General features: G+C 47.9%; 2 protein-coding genes across 4 annotated transcripts; one reads left to right on the top strand and one right to left on the bottom strand.

Moving 5' to 3' along the window:
- Nucleotides 1-469: 469 nt before the first annotated feature.
- GON4L (gon-4 like) lies at nucleotides 470-20,584 on the top strand. Of its 3 annotated transcripts, none has more exons than XR_005841827.2 (31): nucleotides 470-871; nucleotides 2,396-2,557; nucleotides 3,269-3,465; nucleotides 3,598-3,672; nucleotides 3,999-4,049; nucleotides 4,448-4,498; nucleotides 4,675-4,770; nucleotides 5,005-5,109; nucleotides 5,645-5,815; nucleotides 6,505-6,697; nucleotides 6,888-6,989; nucleotides 7,529-7,569; nucleotides 7,852-7,955; nucleotides 8,609-8,807; nucleotides 9,145-9,231; nucleotides 9,762-9,933; nucleotides 10,434-10,578; nucleotides 10,752-10,902; nucleotides 11,195-11,311; nucleotides 11,397-13,139; nucleotides 13,640-13,883; nucleotides 14,638-14,819; nucleotides 15,332-15,529; nucleotides 15,907-16,050; nucleotides 16,330-16,473; nucleotides 16,762-16,881; nucleotides 17,023-17,136; nucleotides 17,604-17,811; nucleotides 18,201-18,692; nucleotides 18,809-18,966; nucleotides 19,454-19,556. XR_005841827.2 is itself a non-coding variant. In XM_015298655.4 (31 exons), the coding sequence occupies exons 1-31, from the start codon at nucleotides 559-561 to the stop codon at nucleotides 20,032-20,034; spliced, it is 6,648 nt and encodes a 2,215-aa protein (XP_015154141.2). In that variant the 5' UTR covers nucleotides 470-558; the 3' UTR covers nucleotides 20,035-20,584. The 3 variants fall into 3 exon arrangements, 2 of the variants coding, with proteins under 2 accessions (XP_015154141.2, XP_004948341.3); XM_015298655.4 differs by adding an exon at nucleotides 19,885-20,584 and having other exon boundaries at nucleotides 18,201-18,966; XM_004948284.5 differs by lacking the exons at nucleotides 16,762-16,881; nucleotides 17,023-17,136; nucleotides 17,604-17,811; ... (1 more) ...; nucleotides 18,809-18,966; nucleotides 19,454-19,556 and having other exon boundaries at nucleotides 15,332-15,363; nucleotides 15,449-15,529; nucleotides 16,330-16,472.
- On the bottom strand, nucleotides 20,579-24,092 carry MSTO1 (misato 1, mitochondrial distribution and morphology regulator). The gene is made up of 14 exons (XM_422860.8): nucleotides 23,996-24,092; nucleotides 23,810-23,906; nucleotides 23,691-23,745; nucleotides 23,551-23,620; nucleotides 23,356-23,404; nucleotides 23,010-23,115; nucleotides 22,766-22,883; nucleotides 22,543-22,677; nucleotides 22,291-22,443; nucleotides 21,903-22,034; nucleotides 21,627-21,811; nucleotides 21,310-21,408; nucleotides 21,108-21,226; nucleotides 20,579-20,896 (listed from the first exon to the last, which is right to left on the bottom strand). Exons 1-14 carry the CDS (start codon nucleotides 24,068-24,070, stop codon nucleotides 20,658-20,660), a joined length of 1,632 nt encoding a protein of 543 aa, XP_422860.3. The 5' UTR covers nucleotides 24,071-24,092; the 3' UTR covers nucleotides 20,579-20,657.
- Nucleotides 24,093-24,159: the final 67 nt, after the last annotated feature.

Below are 24,159 nucleotides of genomic sequence, written 5' to 3'. Positions count from 1 at the left end.
CGCCCCGGAGCCGCCCGGCGGTGACTCGGCAGTGGCGGCGCTGCAGCCGCGCCTCCGGGCGGCGGTGCGGGTAGCGGGGCGCGGGCGGAGGCCCTGAAGGGCTGCGGTGTGTGCGTACGGCGCCCGCGCCCCGCGCTGAGGAAACGGCGCTGCCCGCGCTGTTTGCGGGCGGGTTCTCTCCTCACAGCTCAGCACCGGGGCCGAGCGGCGGGTTCCGCCGCCCTCAGCGCGGTGGCCGCGTTAAGATGGCGACACTCGCCTTCCCCTCCCCCCCCCCGCCTCGGGCGGCGCGGCGGGCGGCCCTCGTCCCCCAACATGGCGGCCGCCCCCCCAACATGGCGGTGTTTTCCCCCCCCCATACCCCCCCAACATGGCGGCCGTTCCCCCCCCCAACATGGCGGCCGCTCCTCAGCGCCCCAAGATGGCGGCGCGGCGCCTGCGCGCGGCCTCCGCGGCGCTTCCGCTTCCTGAAGAGCCGCAACGGGACGGGACGCGGCGGGACCGGTGGGCGTTGCGCCGCGTTCAGCCACTTTTCCCCCCTCCCAGGTGGGCGGCGGGATGGCGCTGTCGCTGAAGATGTTGCCCTGCAAGAAGAGGAGAGCGGCGGCCGCGGGGCCGCACAGCCCGCGGGAGCGGAGCGGCAGCGGGGAGGACGGGGAACCGCCGCCACCACAACCGCCGCCGCCGCCACCCGCAGCCGCTTCCTCAGCGGTGGCTGCCGCCGTGTGGAGAACCCCCGCGGAGGCGCTGCCCAGAGGCGGGAGGCGGCCGCCTCAGGAGGGCAACGAGGGTCGCCCCGGCGCCGCCGAGCCGTGCGCTGCTCCCCCCGAGCGCGGGGAGGACGCGAAGCGCCTGGAAGGGGGGAAGGAAGGTAAGGTGGTGCCGCAACGAGAGGGATCCCGCGGGGCTGTCCGCTGTGAGGCCTCCCGTGCGGGCCCTGCGTGAGGCCTCGGCCGTGAGGAGGCGGCGGGAGCGCCGGGAGACCTCCGCGTCTCTGCCCTTCGCTTTTGTCCTCCTTCGCGCTGCGCCGTGGCGGCTCGCCGGGCGTTTCGGTCTCGAAAGTTGTTTTTCTCTCTGAAAATGTCTGAAAACGAACGAGGAACGCCAGCAGCCCCACCACGTAGAGCTTCTTCCAGGCCTCAAAGTGCTCTGCTCTGCAGACCCCGCACCTCCCCGGTCCCGTCTTTGGGTTTCCTCTTCCGTGCACCTCAGGCAGGGATCACTCCCTTATAATAACGTCCAGAAAAGAGATTTTTTTGTGTGTTGTGTGCAGTACGTGACTCAGAGGAGGCTGTCCAAGGCCGGACCTCAGCTTGGGACAGCTGTCTTGCCTTTTGTTTTTCAAAACAAATGATCTGTGGTGAACACTGAGGCAGCACGTGTCTGAAACAAGGCTCTTTTTGCCTCTCAGGCGGTATGGAGCGTTTCAGGGAGCGGCAGACTGGGCTGCTGTGAGCTCTGAGAGGCATTTCTGGTCACGGCAGTGCTATTCTGTATCTCCAGTCTTTGTATGCTGACATAAATGCTTGGCATCTGCTTTCCCACACTGGTTTTCTTGCCCTGCCATACATCTCTGCCTCTGGGCTCAGTGAGGCTGAGGATCTGAACCCAAGAAGAAAAGCAGTTGGAGCTGTTGTTTTCTCCTCTGTGCTCAGGTCTGCTCCTGAGCTGTTGGCAGTGCCAACACAGAGCTGTTCTGTGGGGGGTTTATTACACACATGTGGTTCCCATTATGCCTCGAGGTGTTCAGGAAGCTCCAGTTGCTCGTTGTGAGCTCATCTGTGAGCTGCAAAACCTGACAGCGCTCCCTCATTGCTTTGTGCAAAGCGTTGTCCCCACTTTTGCTGCTGTTTGTAGCTCTCTGGTTTGACTGAGAGCTCATTTCATGCTGGGGGTGGCACAGCGGTCACCTCACAGCTGCTGTCCCATGTAAATCCCAGAGCTGTGCAGGACAGCAATGGCACAGGGATGGAATCGACCCTTCCAGCAGCAGAATAACCTTAAATGAGCTGAGGGGTGGCTGAGGTTGCAGTCAGCTATGCTGTGCTGGCTGGTGAAGGAGCGCTTGCCTCTCGCTGTTACTTTCTGTTGTTGCAGCTGTTTGTTAATATTTAAGGCGGGTTTAAGGCTCCCTGTTTAAGGCAGGGAACAAGACAGATGGCTGGAGGTGATGCTCTCTTTGCTTGGATGTGTTTCTGGCAGGAAAAATCATGGGACTGCAGCCGAAGCACTTGGGTCATTTTCACTGCCTGGGTGGCAGAGCGTGACTCAGTACCATTGATTTAATGGATTTGAATGGGATCTGATGAACTTTTTCAATGTAGCCGCCTGTTAACCTTGCTCACCTGTCTCTGTGTCTGACTGCAACCTGGTGAACACTGTTCCCTGTTCACAGGGAAAACTCCTAAGCTGCACACAGAGGTAGAAGCAAATGTGCAGAGAGATCTGTGCCTGACCGACAACCCATCTGCAGTGCAGGAATCTCCATCGAGAAGCAATTTGCAGCTAGCTGTTAGAAGTCCTGCTGCAGTGAAGCTGTTGAAGAGCACCAGACCTGGTGAGTGGCCTCAGCTGACTAATGGGGAAAAGGAGTGTTTGGGGCTCTTTGTTCCTTTGGGTAAGCTTTGTGCAAGAAACAGGCTTGATAGGATGGACTCAGAACTTTGGGGTGTGTATGCCATGCTGGGGCTGTTCAAGTGCAGTGTTTTTTCAATCTTTCATCCCATGCTCTGTAACTAAGTGGCTAAATAAACCACAGGCATTCAGGTGGAACCTGCTGGAGATGATCCCTGCGTTTTTCAGTTACTGAAAGTACTGTTTTCCTTCAGAGGAAGTCTCGATTGCTTTCATTTGCCTGAGTCAGCAAAACAACACCATTTGGGGAACATTCTGAGTCCTGGAAATTGTAACCTGCTCTTGCTGTATTGTGTCTGGGAGTTTTGATTGTTTTAATCTTGACTGCATACTTGAAAGAGCTCCTCCTGGAAGAGCATTAAAGGGCTGCTGAGACAGGCAGTAAAATCAGGCTAGTAGAGATGTCAAATGCATTGCCTTTATTTGCTTGAGTAGTGTGACTCAGTGAGCTCCTACAGAATTGGAATCCTTTGTTGGAGTTCTTGTGGCCATTTCCATTTGGAAGATTTCATTATCAGCTCCTAACAAACTGCTGCCACTTCAGTATCTACAGAATTAGAGTGGTTTCTTTTGTAAGTCTCACTGTCTGAAGCATCCGAGTTCCTAGAATGTAACTTTTGTTGTCAATTTTCAGAGGAGCAAGATGGAGAAGATATTGAGAGGAGGAAGAGGAGGAGGAAGGCCAACAAACGGAAAAGGGAAGGGAAAAGTCAAGAAGAAGAGAGGACTCTGTCTTGTGATATCAAGCTAGATGATACCCTCGATCGCACCTTAGAAGATGGTGCCAAACAGCATAACCTGACAGTGGTCAATGTGAGAAACATCCTGCATGTGAGTGCCTGCAGTTACTGTGCATGCATTATTTCTGCCTCGTGGTTCCAGCTGGTTTATTTCACCAAAAGTCTGCATCTTTTCGACGAACAGAATGTGAAGGTGACCTTTTTTTTTTTTGCCTTCCTGTAGGAAGTGATCACCAATGAGCACGTGGTTGCCATGATGAAAGCAGCAATCAGTGAAACAGAGGATATACCTTTGTTTGTAAGTAAAAAGATTTTTCAGGTTTTTTTTCCTCTTGATCTATCCAAACACACAAATTCTCCAGTCTACCCTCTTGATTTGTGGTATAGAGAGGGTGAGTGGTATTATCTCTTCCATTTCACTACCATATTTGGTATCTGGATGAAGGAAGTCATGTCTAGGAACCTGAATTATGAAACAAAACTACTGAGTTATTTTTACTTCACTCAGATTGTGTCTAAAAAGTAATGAATTCAAGGGAGAAAAGTATTGTAGTTAATAATTGCTGGGGTAAAGTTTGCAGTTAAAGGAGCTGAACAGATGGTGGTTTTCTGTTTTAAACGTAGGAACCTAAAATGACTCGTTCCAAACTGAAGGAAGTTGTGGAGAAGGGAGTGGTAAGTTCATCACCTGCTTTAATGATTATACCTGATGCCTTTGACTGGTGGGACTTCTAAAGCAAGTGTCAGGTGTGCTTTTCAGATTGGTTGACGTAGAAGTTCTGTGCGTGTGTTTTTGATACAACTGTGTAAAACCAATCCATTTTAGATGAGAAGAGTCAGGTCAGAGTTAGAAAGTGCAGTGAATTGATAGTAGCTGTTATATGTCATATAGATATATATATAATAAAATAAGTTATGTAAATATAAGTTATTGCTGGCAGAGATCCTGGGGTGGTTTGTAAAACATTTGTTCTCCAGTGTAGCTAAATAACAGCAAGCTTTGAACAAGACTTCAGCTCAGTTACATTACCTGATGTAATTGGTTGAGTAAGGTGTGTTTTTACTCTCTTCAGGTGATTCCAACGTGGAATATTTCTCCAATTAAGAAGGCAAATGAGGTAAAGGTAAGTGAACTACTTCTGGAAAGCTCCAGGCTCTGCTGAGGCACTCTGCTTAGCAGGGAATCTTTTGGCTGGCCTCTAGGATGTTGTTAGAAAGACTCATCTGCTAGGGCACCATTGGAGTGCAGTGCTTTACCTTGCCTGTTAAAAACTGTCATGTTCCCTCTGTTGTATTGCAGCCACCTCAGTTTGTGGACATTCCTCTTGAGGAGGATGATTCGTCTGATGAAGAATACCAGCCTGATGATGAAGATGAAGATGAGACTGCAGAAGAGGTGAGTGTAACTTGTGCAAAGATCTGTTCAGCGTGGCATTGCCTGCATCTTTGAGGCTGCAGAATGTTCTGTTTTACCAAGTGAATGCTTGTAAGTTACCAAGAACTTCTAGTGATCTCTTGAATTTTGTATTAGTCCCTTAGATAAAAAAAAGTATCTATGAGAATATTGGTTGAAGTGAGGTTTGATTGTGGCATGATAGTTTGATTGCATTCTGTATCTCTTGCACGATAGAGCTTACTGGAAAGTGATGTGGAGAGCACTGCTTCCTCTCCTCGGGGAGCAAAGCGATCCCGGACACGGCGATCATCTGATGAAGAGGGAGGAGCACTCTGTGAGGTGAGCTTACAAGAGAGTCGATGCCTTTTTTAGAAAGAGCCTTCAGTTATTATTCCTGAATTATTAATGGAGAAGCAAAATTAGGTACTAATGCTTTAAGCTGTGGTGGTGTTACAAGTGCTGTGTAGATTTGGGGTCCCACTGCGATGGTTCCTGCATAAGCAGATAAATGCAACCTTGGCAGAAAAAGCTTCGTCTAAAATAGATAGTGGTGCTTAAAAAAGGCCCTGGCAATGGAAGTAGTCTGCTCTTCTTCAGATAATCATTATTCCTCTGATTCTTTCTGGGAGGAGTGCAGGGAGTAATGCTTTCTGTCCTTGACTCGGGGAGGAATATATACAGCGTGGTAGGAACTGGAAGGAACTGGGTATCACCAGACCTGCATCAGTAACAGCTGTGAGAACTGAAGCATCTCACGTGTTTCTGTTGTGCTAAACCCTGCTCAAACAGGGGAATAAAAAAAGCCAACAACTTATTTTGCCCTCGGAAATCTGTTCTAAATGAATCCTTTTAACGCAGAGGCCTTTTTAATTAGGTGGAGAAGGTTCCTACGCCTGTTGTTAGACACATTAGCGCTGAAGTAGTTCCCATGGGACCTCCACCTCCTCCTAAACCAAAGCAAAGCAAAGACAGCACATTCATGGAGAAGCTGCATGCAGTGGATGAAGAATTGGCTTCCAGCCCGGTATGCATGGACTCCTACCAGGTACTGTATTTTGGGATGCCATGGGAGTATTTTTTCCTTTTGAATGAAGATTTGCTAAAAAAAAAAAAAAGAGGAGGCTCTCTGTTCTCTGCTATTTTTACTGCATTCTGTTCCCAGTTTGTAATTTTAAATGAGATGAATATGTTTGGTGTGTAGGACAGAAGCACTGTGTGAAAGTGGTGGTAGCTGTTAGTAAAGCACTATTCGTGAGACACACTTCTCATTTCTTGTATCATAATGCTTGCTGTTCGTGCACATAAGCTTCTCATTTTCATTTTTTTTACTGTTAAATGTAGTTCTCTGGCAGGCAAGAATGCTATGAATACATGGGGAAGCTTGGGTGTAAAGAGAAGTGCTATTTCATATTAATATTGAGAAAAATACTGCTGTACTGTGCAGGGGTGAGGAGTGATGAAGAAACAGTGCTGTGCTGCAGCTTCAGGTTAATTACAAGCTGTGGAAAGGGAGAGCAGAGTAAAATGTGTATGGAGAAGCATTGCAACAGTGTATTGATAAAGACTAGCAACTGAATAGCAAGAGTAATAAAAGCTTGGCTTTCTTGGGCTGCCAAAGTAAATGATTCTTTGTGGCAAGAATCTGATACTTTTGGTATTGGATTCTTCTTACTGTGGTGAAAATCTTCGCGTCAGAGAAACTGTAATTTCTTCACGCTTTTCCCGACTCTTCAGCCTCTGGAAGACAGCCTCATTGCCTTCAGGACCCGATCGAAGCGACCCCTGAAGGATGTTCCTCTTGGTCAGCTGGAGGCTGAGCTCCGAGCCCCGGATATCACACCTGATATGTATGATCCCAACACTGCAGATGATGAAGAATGGAAAAGGTGGCTTGGAGGGCTCATGAATGATGATGTGGAGAATGAAGGTGTGTTGGTGCTTGTTGGAACTGATGGAGCCTGAGGTTTTTTCTTTTTCTTCCTCTTCTTGACTGCTTTTTCCCCCTGTTGTTCATGATCTTGGCTGCAGCCATTGCCTTGTTTTGTAACACACATGTTGTACACACTGATTTGGTCCTGGGACAGAGTAATAACATTTCAAAACATACTTCCTATTAGATGAATTAGATGATGATGATGACCCTGAGTACAATTTCCTGGAAGATCTGGATGAGCCAGACACAGAGGACTTCAGAAATGATCGTGCTGTGAGAATTACCAGTAAGTCCTTCGGGAATCCTGCTGCCTTTACTGTTAGGATTTGTAATTTGTCTTGAAAAGTGTGCTGTTTTAAAGGCTAATAAATAAAAAGTAATAGAAGAACATCATCCTGCATACTGATTTGACAAGCTTTTCTATGCAGAACTGGCTTTCTCTGAATACATGAAGCTATCTAGCCAGAGCTGCTGTGCTGTCAGATACAACTTGCTAATCAGTGACTGAGCTCAGCCACTGGTTGACCAGGGAGGCTGTGCAGTCTCTGTCCTTGGAGATGCTCAGAAGCCACCTGGGTGTTGTGTTGAGCAAACAGCTCTAGGTGACTCTGCTTGAGGCAGGGGTTGGAGCAGATGGCCTCCAGAGGTCACTTCCAACCTCGGCCATTCTGCGTGTATCAGAGGCCTTTCCTTCTTGGGCCTCTTTGTTTCCCAGAGGAGGGTGGTTGTGCTTTGCAGGAGAGATTCAGTGGCTTGACATTGTGACAGGATTGCCAGGTGTCTTGCAGGAGGAATCTTCAAACTTCTTTTTGATTTTGCTTGCAGAAAAGGAAGTGAATGAACTGATGGAGGAGCTGTTTGAGACGGTAAGTGGTACCACTGAAGAACAGATCTTTCTCAAATCTGGCATGAAAACTCTACAGTCCTAAGAGGGTTCTCTGTAAGACGTTCCATGCTGAATATGTGCAGAAATCTGTCACAAAAGTGTAATTTGTGACCCAGGGAAGGAACTTGCATAGCTCCATAAACCTCTGCAGAGATGAATGTGTATGCTCAGAGGAACATCATGGGCTTTGTTAACTACAAATCCTAGTAAATGTTATTCTTAAGCTTTCTTTTCCTGACTCTTACTGTGTGTTTGTTGGCAGTTTCAGGATGAGATGGGCTTCTCAAACATGGAAGATGAAGGCCCAGAAGATGAAGATAACGTTACAGAGTCACGGCCAAATTTTAATACACCCCAGGCACTGAGGTGAGACTGTCTGATTGTTGTCATGGACCTAATTATTAATAATTGCTGTGGCAAAAAGCCCATGATCACCTGCAGCTGTACTGTGCCATCTGCCAGGGAGGTGATGCCTTTTCAGCAAAGGCCATTACTTTGAAGTGTATATAATCCTTTTTTTTCCTGTGATATTGAACTGGTTTGACCAAGTGTGGTGTTTTATATTTTAAACAGGTAACTTGAACATAATAGCAGCATTTCCTAAGGAAAAGAATGCATAAAACTGCTGAGGCTTAGGTCTGAAAAGACTAAAGTGTGCAAATAAGCTTCTGATGATTTTTGGCATGAGTTACACTCATAGCTCAGAGAGAAAAGGCTCCAAAGTATTTATTTCTGGGCAATACCAGTTTGTTTAAGAAATTACAGAAACTGACTAAAGGTGAACTGCAATAAGGGTGTTGTCTCCTTATTTATGGGGCGGATCAGCTGCAGATGAAGCTGTATCTGTTTGGGAAAGGAGCTAAAACGAAGGCTGGAGTTTCTCAATACTCTTCTCTGGATGAGCGGTACCAGAGGAGAGCTCAGCAATTCTTAAACCAGCTACAGAGTAAAACATTCTAATTGAATACAGGTGGTTATTAGTTGTGTGCTTATATTTTGGTCTGCCTGGTGTCAAACAGGTTTGAAGAGCCTTTGGCCAATTTACTGAATGAACAGCACCGCACTGTGAAGGAGCAACTTGAGCAGTTGAGAATGAAGAAGTCATCTATCAAGCCACCACAAGAGGCAGAGAAAGCAAAGCCTCAGAATGAGAAGCCTCTCCAGAGCCTTGTTCTGGACTGTGCACAAAGGAAAAGGCTGCAGCAGCAAATGCAGCAGGTAATAAAATATTACCAGATTTGACCTAATGAATATTCACTGTGTGCTGCCTTGGGTGCAGAGGGGGAGGAGGGAAGCCAGTGGTACAGCAAACAGTTTAATGCGTTTCACTTTAGAAATTAATTGAAAAAGCTGCATTTGAAGTTGGATTTTAAGTAGATATTCAGATTTTCTCCTCAGTTTTCTATTATTTGAAAGACTTTTTTTGAGGTCTGCCTTTTTTATTATTTGTTTGTGGTTCTCAGGAAATACCTTTTGCTCCTTTATATTATGCTTTTGGGTTTCTTGGGTTACTGATACACTGACAATCCCCATTTGTCTGATTTTATTCTACAAGCATGTTCAGCTTCTGACTCAAATCCATCTTCTTGCAAGTTCCAACCCTGCTTTAAGTTCAGAAGCAAGTACCACGAAGATGTTTTTGGTAAGGATGTGCCTAAATACAGAGCTGCACCACTGTTAACGATTGATGGTCACTGGAGATGTTTAGAGAGCTTGATTTGTTTAATTGATCCCATTAAACTGAGTGAGATTATCTCTCAGTAGAGGAGTGAATGTTGTTAGCTGATTAGTGGGCTCAGTACTTGAAGGAATAATTCCCATTGTGCTGAGAACAGTGCTTTGGGTTGGCTGGTTGGTGTAGTTTTGTGCTGTTTCCTTGGAAACGCAGAAAACAAAGCTCAACAAATACAACTTCTGTAATTAGTGAACTTTTAGTGACCTTGAAAGATTCCAGAATGTTGGGGATTTCACGTGGTCAGGCAAAGCTAAGTATTAAAAAGCAGCTGAGAATTGTAGAGCTGAAAAACAGGACAGAAAATCCATAGCAATGCATTTTCTATGCCTGCCACTTCACCATCTTTTACTGGTTGCATGATTGCATTGCCATACATGCTCTGAAAAACGTCTTTGGAGACGTTTTAAAATCTTTTCTTGATCTGTGTGGCTTTGCAGAGCGAGCTGGGGAACTTTGCTCGGAGCTCCACGCTCCTTCGTCAGTCGTTCTATCCAAAGTTTCAGACAATGTTCCAGCCCTGCAACTTGAAGGGAGCCTTGCAGCTGGTTGAGGATTTCCATGCCCAAGTGCAGGTTGACTGCAGCCCTCGCAAAGCTGTAAAGAAGAGCGGTATGTATGTGAGGAGAAAGGTGATGGGAAGGTGTTTAGAGTGGGAATTACACACTGCTGAAATGAGGTGAATTCCAGACAATTTCAAATGGGGTTTTCTTTTATATCCTTAGGCAAAGTCTTAATTTCCTTGACAACTGTTTCACTTTATAAACTTGTAACCCAGCAAAGCGTGTGATGAGAGCTGTTGACTTCTGTTCAGCTTCATAATCCTGCTATTCATTGTTCTATAGATGATATTTATGAGCTGCAGAGCTCCATCAGGAAAGCTGTGAAACTGGAAATAATTGTTCCAGATGTGTTGCTTAACACACATAAGGAATTCCCTTTCAAAGCAGAAGCTAGGTAACGTGCACATTCTGAGAACTGGGGGGAAGTAAACTTTTTTTTACTGAAAGTAGAAAGGTCCACAGAAAGGAATAAAAGAAACACTCTTTTCAAGAAGTCAGTAGTGAATAGCAGTATTTGCCATTCATGCATCTGTCCTTATCTGTTCACAGCCAGTGATTTTCCATGTTTACCAAAGCAAGTGGCATGGATTTTGGCAACAAGGAGAGTCTTTATGTATCCAGAGCTCCTGCCAATATGTTCCTTGAAAGCAAACCCTCCTCGGGACAAGATTATCTTCACCAAGGCAGAGGACAAGTAAGTGCTTAGAATTACTGAGTAGCACACACGCGTGTGAGCTTTCTTTGTGTGGAGAGTTTCTAGAATGCAAACTGTAAGGATACCTGTCTGTGTGGAACAGCACGTCCAAATAGCATTCCAGAATACTGTTAAAAGACTATTTTTTTCTTCCCCTCTCCTTCCTTCTTCAGTTTATTAGCTTTGGGTCTGAAACATTTTGAAGGGACAGAGTTTCCAAAGCCTTTGATCAGCAAGTATCTCTTGCCAACAAAAACTGCCCACCAGCTGACAGTGCGAATCAAGAATCTCAATATGAATCGAGCCCCAGATAATATCATCAGAGTAAGTGATGTGTTATGGATTGGTGTCTTGCAGATTTAGTTCCTATTTGGCATGCAATAAGAGGTGTGCTATTTGCTCTGAGGACCCTTTTGTGCATGTGCTGACAGTTTCCTAAGAGCAAATGTGACTTTGTTCAGCTTTTATTATAACTGTTATGTTTACGTACCTTTTTGTAGTCGTTTTAATTACTTAATTCAAATGAATGCTTTTACTCAGCACAGTTCTTAGCCTGCTTGCCACCAGTTATCAGACAGGTGTTCTGACCACCGTTGCTTTGCATTTCTCTGCATAGCACTACAAAAAGACAAAGCAGTTGCCTGTTCTGTTCAAGTGCTGTGATGAAATCCAACCTAATGAGTGGAAGCCACCTGTGGAGAGGGAAGAGCATCGCCTGCCATTTTGGCTAAAGGTACAATTTCTGCTGTTTCTTCTGCAGTATTGTTTGAGGGTAGGAAGCCTTTGGACTGGACTGAAAACCTCTTGTTTTTTTTTAGGCAAGCTTGCCTTCCATTCAGGGGGAATTGAAGCAATTAGCAGAAGATGCCAGGGAGGTGCCAGGCTCAACTGATGAGGAATCAGACTTCTTGGGCACAGAAAAGGAAACTTCAGACACGGAATGTGGTGAAAAATACCCTCTACTCATGCCAAAGGGCCTAGTTCTGACCTTGAAGCCTCTTGCCAATCGATTCTCTAGGAGAGCATGGAGAAGACAGAAGTCTTCAGCCCTGAAGCCTGTCCTCATTCGACCAAGTCCTTGCCTGCAGCCCAGTTCCAACACAGTTAACATTCAGAAAACTGTGAAGTTATCCCAGTCAGAAGCTCCTCCTGGCAAAGTGATGGTTCAGATTCCTCAGTTAATCCAACCAGCTACGGTTGTGCAGGCAGTTCCAGGAGTGCAGCCTTTGAATGTCCCAGCGGTGGTAGGAAGTGGGGATGGCTTGGAATTCCAGAATGTGCTCTCTGCTTCGCATCCGGACTCCAGGCAAGGTTTCTCAGGTGCTGTGCCACCAGCTCTAGTGTCCTCAAGTCCAGTAACTTTTCAGCCCAAATTGATGTTACCAGATTTGGCTGGAACAAAAATACGCAAACCTTGTGTTCGTAAGGTATACCAAAAGAAGAAAGGGACAAAAGCTGCCCCACTGATAAAGGCTCCACCTTTGATTCAGCCATCTCCTGTCATCCTTACTGTGCCTGCTACCACTGTGAAAGTGGTTAACATTGGCAACGGTTGCAATATGATCCAGTCCATAAATACAGCTGTTGGTAGAGGCACTCAAGCTATCCCAGTTACAACCTTACTGGTAAATCCGTCCACTTTCCCATGTCCATTAAATCAACCTCTGGTGACATCTTCAATTCCTTCGTTGATTGTCTCTCCAAACCCTGTTGGTCTTTCTGCACCGTCTGTTGCTGAAAGTGAAGAGCAGCTGAATCTGCTTCCTTCGTGCCCTGCTGGAAACAACAAGAATTCCTGTCCCGTGGTGGAGCCCAAGGCTGAACCCCAGGAGCTGTGTGTTCCATGCTCAGCTGCCTCCCCCAAGAAGGAATGCAGTGCAAACCCCACTGCTTCAAATAACACCAGTCAGGAGAAGGTAAACAAGAGTGACTGCTGTAGCTGGACCATGGTAAAAGCAGAAGAGAATGTTTCAGAGCCATTGTCTGTGGACCTTTTGCCTCATTTAGAAGATTCAGATAAAACAGTGAAAAGTGAAGCTGAAGATTCAAATGATGCTGTCAAGGAAGTAAATCCTGTACAGAAGAGGAATCTGCTGTGTGTTGAGGTCAAGGAGGAGTTCATGCTGGGGCTTGGCCAGGAGCTGAACATGGAGGCTGCATGCTCATGTGCTAATGAGCTGAAAGAAATTAAAAAGGAGCATGCTTTGTGTGAAGAGAAGGGAGGAGAAGAAGAAAGGCGGGCTTTGCAGTCGTCTCCCCGTGATGAACCGCAGAGGGAGGCGGGTGCTGTTGGTGGAGCACAGGCATGCAGTGAGTCTCCAAAGAATCATTCATCCTCAGTAGATGTTGAAGCAGAATTTAGCAGCCCTTTAGGAAGACCAGAGGATTCATCCAGCATGGATGGGCAGTCTGTTGGGACACCCGCTGGCCCTGAAGCTGGAGGAGAAAGGGAAGGGCAAGAGGAGGAAGAGGATGATGACTTTGATGATTTTACACAAGATGAGGATGAGGAAATGTCATCAGCCTCAGAAGAATCCATCCTTTCAGTGCCTGAACTTCAGGTAAGAGCAAACTAAGCTTTAAAAAATGTCAGTGTTCCAAAACATCTCAGTGAAGTAAGGGAAAATCACAGTTTGCACCCAATCAGAGGATGGAATGTTAACCACATAGTATTGTAGTACTTGTGCTGGCTTTGGAGAAATGCAGCACTGCGTTTTGCTGAGGAGATTTTGAGTCTGAACTAAAGGAATACTTTTCAAAATCCCAGATTTAAACTTTGCTGAGTTGTAAGTACTTCCTCGAGTGAGGCTGTTAGACCAAAATGCTTTAGTTGGAAAGCTGTTTCTGGGACAAAGTTCCAGAAGTAAGATCACTAAGAATTGTTTGGCATGGTCCTCCCAAACTTGAGGCTTTTATAAAGCGTCAGAATCTGAAATGAAGTTTGTGCAGAACTGCATGAAGATGTGTGGTTCTGGTTCTTGTTGAGTTGAGTGAGCTGGTTGCTGAATGACAAACAGACACTAAAAGAAAATGATTTGGGGTTCTGTTGTTTCTTTCTTAGGAGACGATGGAAAAGTTGACTTGGCTTGCAACAGAGAGACGTTTAAGCCAGGAAGGAGATTCTGAAGAAGAGAATTCCCAGGAAGAAAACTCTGAGCCAGAGGAAGAGGAGGAGGAGGAAGGGGAGGGGATGGAGAGCTCACAGAAAGATGATGAAGTGTGTGGGGATGTGTCAGAGGAACCTAAATCAGCCTTCACACTGACCAACATGGCTCCGCAGGTGGAAGCCCACAGAATGCCACCAGGTAAGCTCTGTCAGTTTCTTTTGACACAGGGCATGGGGAAATATAACTGCTGCCTGCATTAAAGGTGACAAATGGGGACACTCTGTGTCACATCTTTGAGTTCAATTTCATGTTACCAGGTCTTGCTGGGGAGCAATAAAGGACAGCTGTGAGGCAGCTAAGGTCAGAGATGGGTTTTTTGCTGTTTCTAGAGATTTTTCTCATTGATTGCTATAAACAGCCAATTTATATCATTAGCCAGCCTGACTAATTGTAGTGGAAATGCTAAATCACAGCCTGAAGCAGTGATTGAGCACCTGGTGGGAAGGCAGGGCCAACCCAGGGGAGCTCAGGTGCAAGCAATGCACCTGAGTGACTGGAAGGGGTACAGCCAGGAGCCACCCCTTCCCAGACCTCATTTAAGAGTTGGCAGTGGAGGTAAGAGCATCTCTTGCCTACTGGAGGCTTTGCAAAGGTAAGCAGCTCTTTTTCTTCATGTCTGCTGCATTTGGGCTTGTTCTCTTTTGCTGTAGCCAAAGACTTTGCCACCCTCTACTACTGCAGTGCTTTCCATTCCATCATAGCATTACACCAATGAAAAGTACATTGCTCATATGCTTAGAGGAGGGTGTGAGCAGTTCAGTGCTCACTATGAAAACCTCAACTCTGAAAAAGCTGCTTCTATATTGCTGTGTTAGTATAGAGGAATGGTTGTCTGCCAGCCAGCCAAGAGAACGTATGAAAAATGGGTGTATGACTTTGTGTTTCTTCACAGGAGAGAACATGAAAGCCCCTGGGAAAAGCAGGAGCTCTCACAGAGCCAGAAATAAAAGGGGCCGGGCGCGTGCAAGCAAAGACACGTCAAAGCTTCTCCTCTTATATGATGAAAACATCCTGGAGAGGGACCCCCTGAGGGAGCAGAAGGACCTGGCATTTGCACAAGCCTATCTGACGAGGGTAAGGCAGAGCAGTTGCCCCTGTTTGGGGTTACATCAGACTCTTTGAATCCTCACAGTTCGGCTCTGGGCAGCACAGCTGTCATTTCTAACTATGGGTACTGCTTCTGGCCTGGATGGAGTTGCCATTCTTCATAGCACTCCATGTGGTACTCCTTTATTTTACTAAATCCTTTGTCTTGGCCCATGAGTTTTCTTCTTTCTGCTCTTCCTGTTCTTTCCCCTGCCCTGCTCAGGGGAAGTGGGGAGAGAGTTGCTGTGGGGATGCTCAGCTGTTGTCTGGGGTCAACCCACAACACTGGGCCTGTTTTAAATACAGCATTACATGTTCTTGGGTTTGGTTCCCTTCTCCCTTGTGAGCAGTCTGCTTTTATCTTTGAAGAGATTTTTGTTGGCCCAGAAAAACTGGGAGTACAGTGAGAATGCTGAGTAGCCAGAGATCAGAGATTCTTATGTTTACTCCTTCCATCCTGGATGTCACGCAGTCCTGTAAAGGTTTGTTGTTCTTTGCAGGTGCGTGAAGCACTGCAGCACATTCCTGGAAAGTATGAAGACTTCCTCCGTGTTATCTACGAGTTTGAGATCAGCATGGACAAGCAAACAGCTGTGGATCTGTATTTCACTTTGCAGAAACTGTTGCATGACTGGCCACAGTTGCTCACAGACTTTGCTGCCTTTCTTTTGCCAGAACAAGCTTTGGAGTGTGGGCTGGTAGGTAGAGTGAAAGAAGCAGACAGCGTGAATGCTTATGGGAATGAAAGAATGAGGAATTTTCCCTAGGGCAAGGAAAGACAGGTGGTAAATCGTTTGCATACCTTCTGCTTAATTAGTTGGAATTGAAAAGTCTAGTGTCTGTTATGAGGCTTATCCTGGGTGTGACTGTGGAGAATCCATCTGCCTTTCCCTCTGGAGTCCCAGAACCTGACCACAGACAGACATGGGCAGATACAGCAAGTGGAATGCTTTCCTTGTCTCAGAAGTCAGCCTTCCACTTCTCCCATCAATGAGGCAGAAGTTTCACCTGTTAAATTCCATCTGAGGGCTTTTTTTTTTATCCATGAGGGGTGAATCTTTTTTCTTTCGGTCAGTTTGAAGAGCAGCAAGCGTTTGAGAAGAGCAGGAAGTTCCTCAGGCAGCTGGAGATCTGCTTTGCTGAAAATCCTGCCCACCATCAAAAGATCATCAAAGTTCTGCAGAGTTCCGTGGACTGCCTCCCCCAGGAGATTGCAGAGGTAAGGAGGCATCACCTTTCTCTAAACCCCTGAGAAGCAGTGAGATATCCTACTTCTCAGTTCCCACATGCAGCATGCTGTAGGGATATTTCTTTGGTGATTTGATATCGGCATATGGATTGAACTCAAAATATTCTTGAGCTAATACCAACGTGGCATAAATTTCCACACTGGAGTTGTAATAAGCCTTCATGTTCTGCCTGCCCCGGGAAATCCTTCTCAGGAGAATGTGACGGTGTGGAATGAAATGTTCATTTTCTCTGGATTTCTCCTTTTCAGCTGAAGACCCAAATGTGGCAACTGCTGAAGGGACACGACCACCTGCAGGATGAGTTCTCTGTGTTCTTTGACCACTTACGGCCCTCAGCCAGCCGCATGGGGGACTTTGAGGAAATCAACTGGACAGAAGAGAAGGAATATGAGGTGCAGTGATGCTTTCATAGGACCAGGGATGATATGAAAACATGTTTGAACCTGAAAGACTCCAATCATGGCTGCGTTTCCAGAGCAGTGGAGGCAGCAGGGTGGGATAGCTGTTGGACTGGAGCAAACCTTTAAAACCTTTTTACAGCATTTGTCTCTTCTAACACAACTGGGCTGGGGGGGCACTGGAACTGATCTCAGTATTTAGAAATTCACGGGGAAAATGAATTTTGGTCTTCTGGAGAGCTGTGACAATAGAGCAGCTCTTCTTTTGTTGTTTTCTTCTAGTTTGATGGCTTTGAAGAGGTGTCTTTGCCAGATGTAGAAGAAGAGGATGAACCACCCAAGATTCATGCAGCCCCCAAAAATAAGAAACGTAAAGAAATTGGAGGTCAAAACAATGACAAGGTGGGTGTGGGGCATCTCATTAGTCCTTGTGTTTGGACTCTAGGAAGATGCATGTCCATTAAGATGTGTCTGTGTAGAGAGAGACAGATCTGTCGTCTGTGTACAGTGCACATTGATCAGCTGCAGTCTATCTGTTTGCAGGAGGCTGAGTGGGGAGATGCTATGAAGGAATGCTCATGTTCCTGCCATGAAGGGAGTGGTGAACTCAAGCTGAAGAAAAGCAAAAGGAGGAGCTGCAGCCATTGTAGCAGTAAGGTGAGATAAAGCTTTTGGCATGGTGGGTGGAGGGGGATAGTTCTGTCAGGAGCCTCACTGTTGTGATGAGCTTTTCAGACACAGGTCTACTGAAATACCACATGTTGGGGAAGAGAATAAAGTTAACCAATCCTGTCTTCCTCTTCAGTGTTTTGTCTGGCCTTCTCTGGTCTATCTCCTGCTCACTTCCAGTTGCCGTTCCTTGCTGTACTAAATTTCATCAGTTTTGGTGTTTCTTTGAGTTAAAAATAAGCTTTTTAATGTATTTCTGAAAGATGCTTCTGTGGCCACTGTGTGAGAACTGTGCTTATTCCTAATAATAAAGATCTGGCTTCCTAGATGCAAACATACTGCCAAACTGAAGCCTTAGTTAGGGTCAAGTAATGCTTTGGAAGCAAAGGCTGAGGTGTTGGGTCTGGTTGGATCCAACACATCTGTGATTAGGTGCCTATTTACTGATTTTTCAGGTGTGTGAAAACAAATTTTATAAAAATAAAGACTCTCAGGAGCTGAGTGCCAGCCTTGTTCAGCAAGAATCGAGTCCTCAGCCTGAAGGGAAGGATTCTGGAACATCAAAGGAACCTGCAGAAGAAAACTTGGAGAACAGAGATGAGGGGGAGGATGTTCAGAGCAGAACAAGAACTGTATCAAGGAAAGGGGAGCCTCTGCCTGCAGGTATGTGAACATCCTGTGTATAGATGGTTATTAGCGTTTATCTCCAAACCTTTTTCCACAGATGAAAAGAAGCATGGAACTGAAAGCATCAACACCTTTTTCACCTGAGAACTTTGTTCTGGGCAGTGCACCTAAGGTTTTCTATGTGCTCATTTCCCCCACAGCAGTAGTTATAGCATCTCACAGTGGTGAAGGAAATGGACTGCAGAGTGCTTTCTTGGAAGTGCAATATGAGTAAAGTGCAGCTGCATTACAAACTGCTCCCAGACTGCTCTCATTGTATTGCCTTATCCTCTAGAATCTGAAAGCCCCTTTAAAACAAATACATGAAACCTCTAGAAGCTTTTTCATACAGGAACTGACCTCAGGTTGTTTGGGTTTCTTACCAGGATCTCAGCCAGAAGGAAGAGCAGTCTGCAGCAGACACACATCTCCAGACAAAGCTGCATTGCCTGAACGCCGGGTCCAGGAAGGAGGTGTGAGTGCTGCCAAGGACAGTCCTTTCGTTGCTGTACCCGGATGGACACGCTTGCAGAAAGCTGCCCCAAAACTACCTCAAGAAACCAAAGGCAGCCCTTGCAGCGCAGGGAGTGGCAGTGAAGGACTAAAGCAGCAGCATCAAGGAGATGTGGATGCCTCCCTTGAGCTGAGCAGAGATCTGCTGTTGTCATCTCGTTCTGCTACAGTGAAAGGCTCAATGCGACCCGGCTCCTCCAAAAACAGTTTGTGTCAGACTGAAGGGCTTCCCTCGGATTCATCAGATAAGTTTGGTCATTCTTCAAAACTAAGTGCAAGGGAATTTGAGGGATCACCTTTGCCTCTGGAAGGAAAATCTGAAGCAAAGCAGAGTTGGATAACACCAGCTAGAAAACCAGCACTGGGTAAGAGCTGCTGCTCACCGTCCCCCAGTAATTGTGCTTTGGAAGCAGATAGTATGGGCTGCACTGGAAGTGTTCCTGAGAACAGATTGAAGTCAAATGCAAACAACTGCTTCCAGGTGCATCGGCATTCTGAGGAGCTAGAGTATAGAGTGTGCACTGCCTCCCTGGGGCAGAAGGAAGAGGAGCAGCAACAGCAGCGAGTCACAGAAGCAACGGTGTGTGCCAAGAACAGCAAAGTCAGCTCTACTGGGGAGAAGGTTGTTCTCTGGACCAGGTACATCTGCTTGAACTGCATCATACGTCCTTAGTGTGCTCAGTGTTTGGCTTTACCCACCGTATTTTGAGAGAGTTCTTTATTTTCATCCTCTTTTCCCATTTCCTAATGTCTTCTGTGCCCCTCCCCCCCCACCCTTTGAATATTGCCTCTAACCACAGTCTACTGTAGCTGCTGCCTTGCTCCTGTCAGTATCACTGCCTCTGCTTGTGGCAATGTAATTGCTGCAGTACTCCAAGCTGGGGGGGGGAGGGCAAAAAACCTATTTTCCCTACAAAAAGATAAAAACAGGGTAACAGCAGTTCTGCCCAGAGAGACTTCCTCTGCCTGGTGGTGGTGGTGGTAGTGAAGGAACAGATCTGCTGTGCTGTGTTGAGGTTGTGAAGTTTGGTCTTCACTTGGGAACGGAGCTCTTAGGTTTGTGGTGGCAGCAGCATTGTTAGCTCATGGCTTTGGCTGCTCTGATAACCATCCTTCTGTTTCACAGGGAGGCAGACAGAGTCATCCTCACCACCTGCCAGGAGAAAGGAGCCCACCTGGAAACCTTCCAGGCCATCTCACAGAAATTGGGCAACAAGACAGCTGCTGAGGTAAGGGTGGTGTGGAAATGCTGTGTTTGTTGAACAGGGAAGGGGGTTGAGAAGGAAGGAGGGGTGTGGAGCTGCTATTGTACGTGCAGCCCAAACTTAATTTTCAGTGTGATGCTGCATCAGAGAAAAAGAATCCTCAACAGAGCAGCCCCATGCTCTCATTTTAATTCCTCTTCAGGATTGAGTCTGGTATAAAATCTCATTGTATTTTTATGCTTAAAGTGCAAATAAAGCCTGACCTTCACAACGTGGTATTTCTGCTTGAAACTCCTCTTTCCTATCACCTTTCAGACCCCTCTACTCAATTCAGCTTTCTCTTCTCCCTCAGGTATCCCACAGGTTCAGGGAACTGATGAAGCTGTTTCACACATCCTGTGATGGGAGCTCAGAAGATGAGGAGGACGCAACGAGCACCAGCAATGCAGACCAGCTGTCAGACAAAGACCTCCTGCTTTCTGAGGAGGAACCCGACGACTGAGGCTTTCCTGGTTGGATATGCTGCTCACTGCAGCAGGAGAGCTGTTTGCTCCTGGGCAGGTGCTGTGGGGAGAGGAAAAATGCTTCTGCAGGTACCTGGGTGGCAGCTTTCTTTCTTTTGGTTCACTTTAATTTCTGCCAAGCAGCACTTTTCCATCTGCATCGAACTAAGGGAACAAAGAGGAATATCCTCCTTTAGAATCAGTGTGAGGCACTTCAGAAGCAGGATGACAGAAGTGATGGTTCTGTCTGCGGTAAAGATTTGGGCCATTCTACCCTTGCTTGTAAATAGTGTATCATAAGATGTCTGTTTTCATGTGGGACACAAGATTCTTTGTAAATTTTTTTCCCTTGTGTTGATTGTATATGGGAAAGTTAACAGACTTCAGATGGTATTTATTGTGTGGTCTTACTCTAAAGCACACGAGTTGGGTGCAGAGTGAAGAAAAGCAGCTTTCCTCCTTGAGGACACAACTGCAAGTAGCTGCACGACTCGAGCCAGCCTTTTAATAGTCTAAAATAAAAAGAAAGTTGCAGTTGGGCCATTTTCAGAGCCGTTCCCTTTATTTGGAAAGCACTCTTAAGAATCTCCTTCCTTCCCCAATCTCCTGTAATAAAGCTCCATCAGTCCGAGTCGCTTTCATCCTCAGAGTTATCAGCTTCAAAACCCATTTGGTAGCACTGTGACAGAGTTCTCAGTTCCTGTAAGGCTTCGTGGAAGTCGTCCTCTTCAACTCCTGCAGCAAAGAAGCTGGCACAGCGCCGGGTGCCCAACTTCTGGAGGTCCTTGCAGAGATCACAGAGGAGCGTGCGCAGAACCGGTGAGGACTGCAGTGATGTCAGTACAGGGATACTTTCAACAGCTGCAGGAGAAAACGTTCCTATTTGAACGCAGTAATCAAAACTTTCCCAGTTCTACCCCACAGTGCTCTCGATAAGCTGATGTTTTACTTGCACTCAGAGGTTGCTTGCTGCTCATCATTATTTTCCCTACAAACTCAGAAAAGGATCCTTTACCTTTTTTAGGCTCAGGATGGTTTTCAATTGCAAGATAACTGTAAGGAGCCACATTACCTGCAGCAGAGTAACTGGAAAGATCGTCTGGGAGGAAGCCTTGTCTGCTCAGAAGAGGAGAAAAAATGCGGGGATATGGAGGTAGAGTAACACACGGCTGCTCAAGAACGTGGGACGCACTGCCAGGAAGAAGTGGAATGAAGTTACCCCAAATTCTGTCTTCCATTTCCATGCAGCGTTCCCTAAGGAGGCTCTCACCAACCTGAATGCCCCAGGAAACGCAGTGTGCAAATAATACTGCAGCACCTGCTCGGCTGTCTCACAGGCATGGAGCGGAGAAGGCGGCTGCTGTCCTGGGCAGCTGCAGCAGAGAGAACAAATTCTTGGGTTTCAGGGGGAATTGAATGAAGATATTGGTGACTCAGCTGCTTTCTAACTGCTCTGCTATGCAGCTAATAGCAAATGAGATCGTTGGACTCTGAATCCAACTGACACTCCTGATGGACAGTAACTGTAAGAGATTATTTCTGACACAAGTGCCAGAGTGCTGACAGAAGGCGGACTTCAAATATTCATTACCTGGTGGGGCTTTCTTTGCAAACTCCTCTTAGCACAACAGACTGAGCAAAACAGCGGCTGACCTTTTGCTCCTTACATGAGGACAGAAGCTTCCAGGGCACGTCCTGCTGGTGTGCACATAAAGCATCTGGGAGAGAGTGGCCACGCACAGCAGGGAAGGGAACTGCAGCCCACGCAGCCACAACCTGATTGGAGAGAGGTGACAATTCACAGTCTGCATCACACTCCCCATCCTGCTGAAGGGGAGCTGAAGGTTGCTGTGCTCACAGCCCTTACCTTCCTCCCAGAGAAACTGAGCATCTCTGCAAGGTGCATCATGGAGCCTCGAGAGGAACAGAGGCGGTATGGAACTGTGAGCGTATCGAGTGCTGCTGCCAGAACTGCGCTGCTGTGGTAGTTCAGGGATGCCTGCAGAAGGGGCAAAGGGGAGCGTTAAAGGACAAGTTCAATTCTTCTGTTCCTTAAGTAATGTGTATAAAAATGAAAGAACTTTGATATGAAATACAGGAACAATAAGTCAGCAATTCAGGCTGTGCTAACAAGGGGGAAAAGGTGTTTCTGCTGACCAAACCATGTCAAATACATCACTGAAACAGAGAATACGTAAAGGATAACTTCAGTGGCACATCTACTGTTGGTAGGTGAGATGTGGCCCAGGACATACGTCGTAGTTCACGTAGGGGAACTCAATGGGAGGTTGGGGTTTGATTCCTAAACTGCCGCTGAGTGACAGAGGGCAGAAGAGGGAGCTGTGAGCAGAGAGGTGCACGATGCCGAGGGCTGCGTTCAGCACTCTGTAAAAGTTCTTCTGAGAATCCTGGGGGGGGAATGAAAAACAGAGAGAAAGGAAGAATGTAATTGGATTGGGCAGAAGAGCTTCACCTGTTCTTGTGGGGCTTTGCCCCCCTTTACTTACTGCCACAGTGTGTGTGACCGGAGTCAAACCCCAGGTCAGGATTCCTTTCCTTGAATACTCATCCTGCAGCACTTCTGTCACTTTGGCACCAACTCCAGAGAAGCCATCGTGGAGGTCACAGAGCACCTGAAATCCCTGTGCAAAGCGAGGGCCGGGCTGTGAGCTGCAGCTTAATGCTAAGGCAGGGAATGCTAAAGGGGGAGGCTGGACTGTGCTGTCACACCTGCAGGTAATCGCACTCCTCAGCATAGAAGTGCAGGCGATCTTCCAGCTCCTCCATGCAGCTAGCATCTTGCAGGAGCTTTTCTCCTTGCCCAAAGGCTTCTAGACGACCAGAATCCCTACCAAAAAGAAGAGGGGGATAATACGCTCTTCTTCTACTCCTTTTTATGTTCACATGAAGGCGAAGTGAAGATCTGAGTAACAGATCCAGAAGCAAAAGGCTGTGGGTTTCTGCCCGGCCGTACCCATCGTGGTTGTATTGCTGGAGGACATAAATGCTCCTGGGGTGCAGCTGAACGCTGAGATAATCAGACCAGAGCTGTGTGCTGCTGCCCGCGGATGGAGCTGCACCTGCAGAGAGATGGAATCACCAGGGAGGTCTCTTCCACTCCCCGTATCCCCTCGAATGGAGAAAAGGAGGAAGAAGAGCTCCATCCTGGAATGGTTTAAGCTCTTCACTTCTTTTCTACCCCTCCTCTACGGGAGGAGACGTCACTCTGTGCCCTTCGTTGTGGTGCTGGTTCTCCCGTGTTCGCCAGGCGAACCAAAGCCACGGGGGCGGCGCAAAGCATCAACGAGAGGCGCGCACACCTTCACCAGGAGCGCCGGAGCCGCAGTCTGCGTCAGCTGAAGCGTCTCCCTAAAGAAAAAGCCCACGAGGGGCCGTTGGGGATGGACGCCTCGTCTGTCACAGCGCCCACCGGGAGCACAGAGCCGACAGAGCCCCGGCGGTGCAACCCTTCCTTCCACATCCCTCCCCCCGCCCGTTCCCCGCCGCTCCCTCACCGGCCGCTGCCCGCGGTCCCGCAGCGCTGTTCCCGTTCCCGGCTCCGCGTAGTTGGCCACATCGCCGCGCCTGCAACCAACGCACAGCGGCAGCAGCTGACGGCGGCCCCGCGCCGCCCCCGCTCCCCCCCGGTACTCACCATGCCGCCAGCGGCTCCGGGCGGGCCCCGCCGCGCCCCAGCGGGCCGACACCGCCTGCAAGAGACGGCGGTCACCGGGGGTGGGGGCGGTCACCGGGAGGGGTCCGCCGCCCCCGTACCTTTGAGCTCCAACGCGATGAGACGCGGCGTGCAGCCGTCCCGCCCGGCGCGCAGCAGCGCGGCATGGCTCAGCTCGGTGCCCTCCGGGGGGCAGCGCTGCGGGGGAAGGACGGAAGGGAGACGATGAGAGCGGAGCTCCCTCCCCACCCCCCGCCCCGGGAGCGGCCCCGGCCGCGCCGCCCCACCTGCAGCCCCCACCAGTGGGCGCCCACGCAGCCCGCGTAGTGCCCGAGCTGCAGCGTCACCACCTCGCCCGCCATCGCGCGCCGCCGCTCTGCGCCCTCCTCATTGGCGGCGCGACCGGAATTGCGTCACGCAGCAGCCCCACCCCTCTCCGAGGGTCCGCCTA

This window comes from Gallus gallus, chromosome 25 (assembly GCF_016699485.2).
Source record: "Gallus gallus isolate bGalGal1 chromosome 25, bGalGal1.mat.broiler.GRCg7b, whole genome shotgun sequence".
Taxonomy (NCBI): Eukaryota; Metazoa; Chordata; class Aves; order Galliformes; family Phasianidae; genus Gallus; species Gallus gallus.
This window is presented reverse-complemented; position numbering and strand designations above follow the sequence as displayed.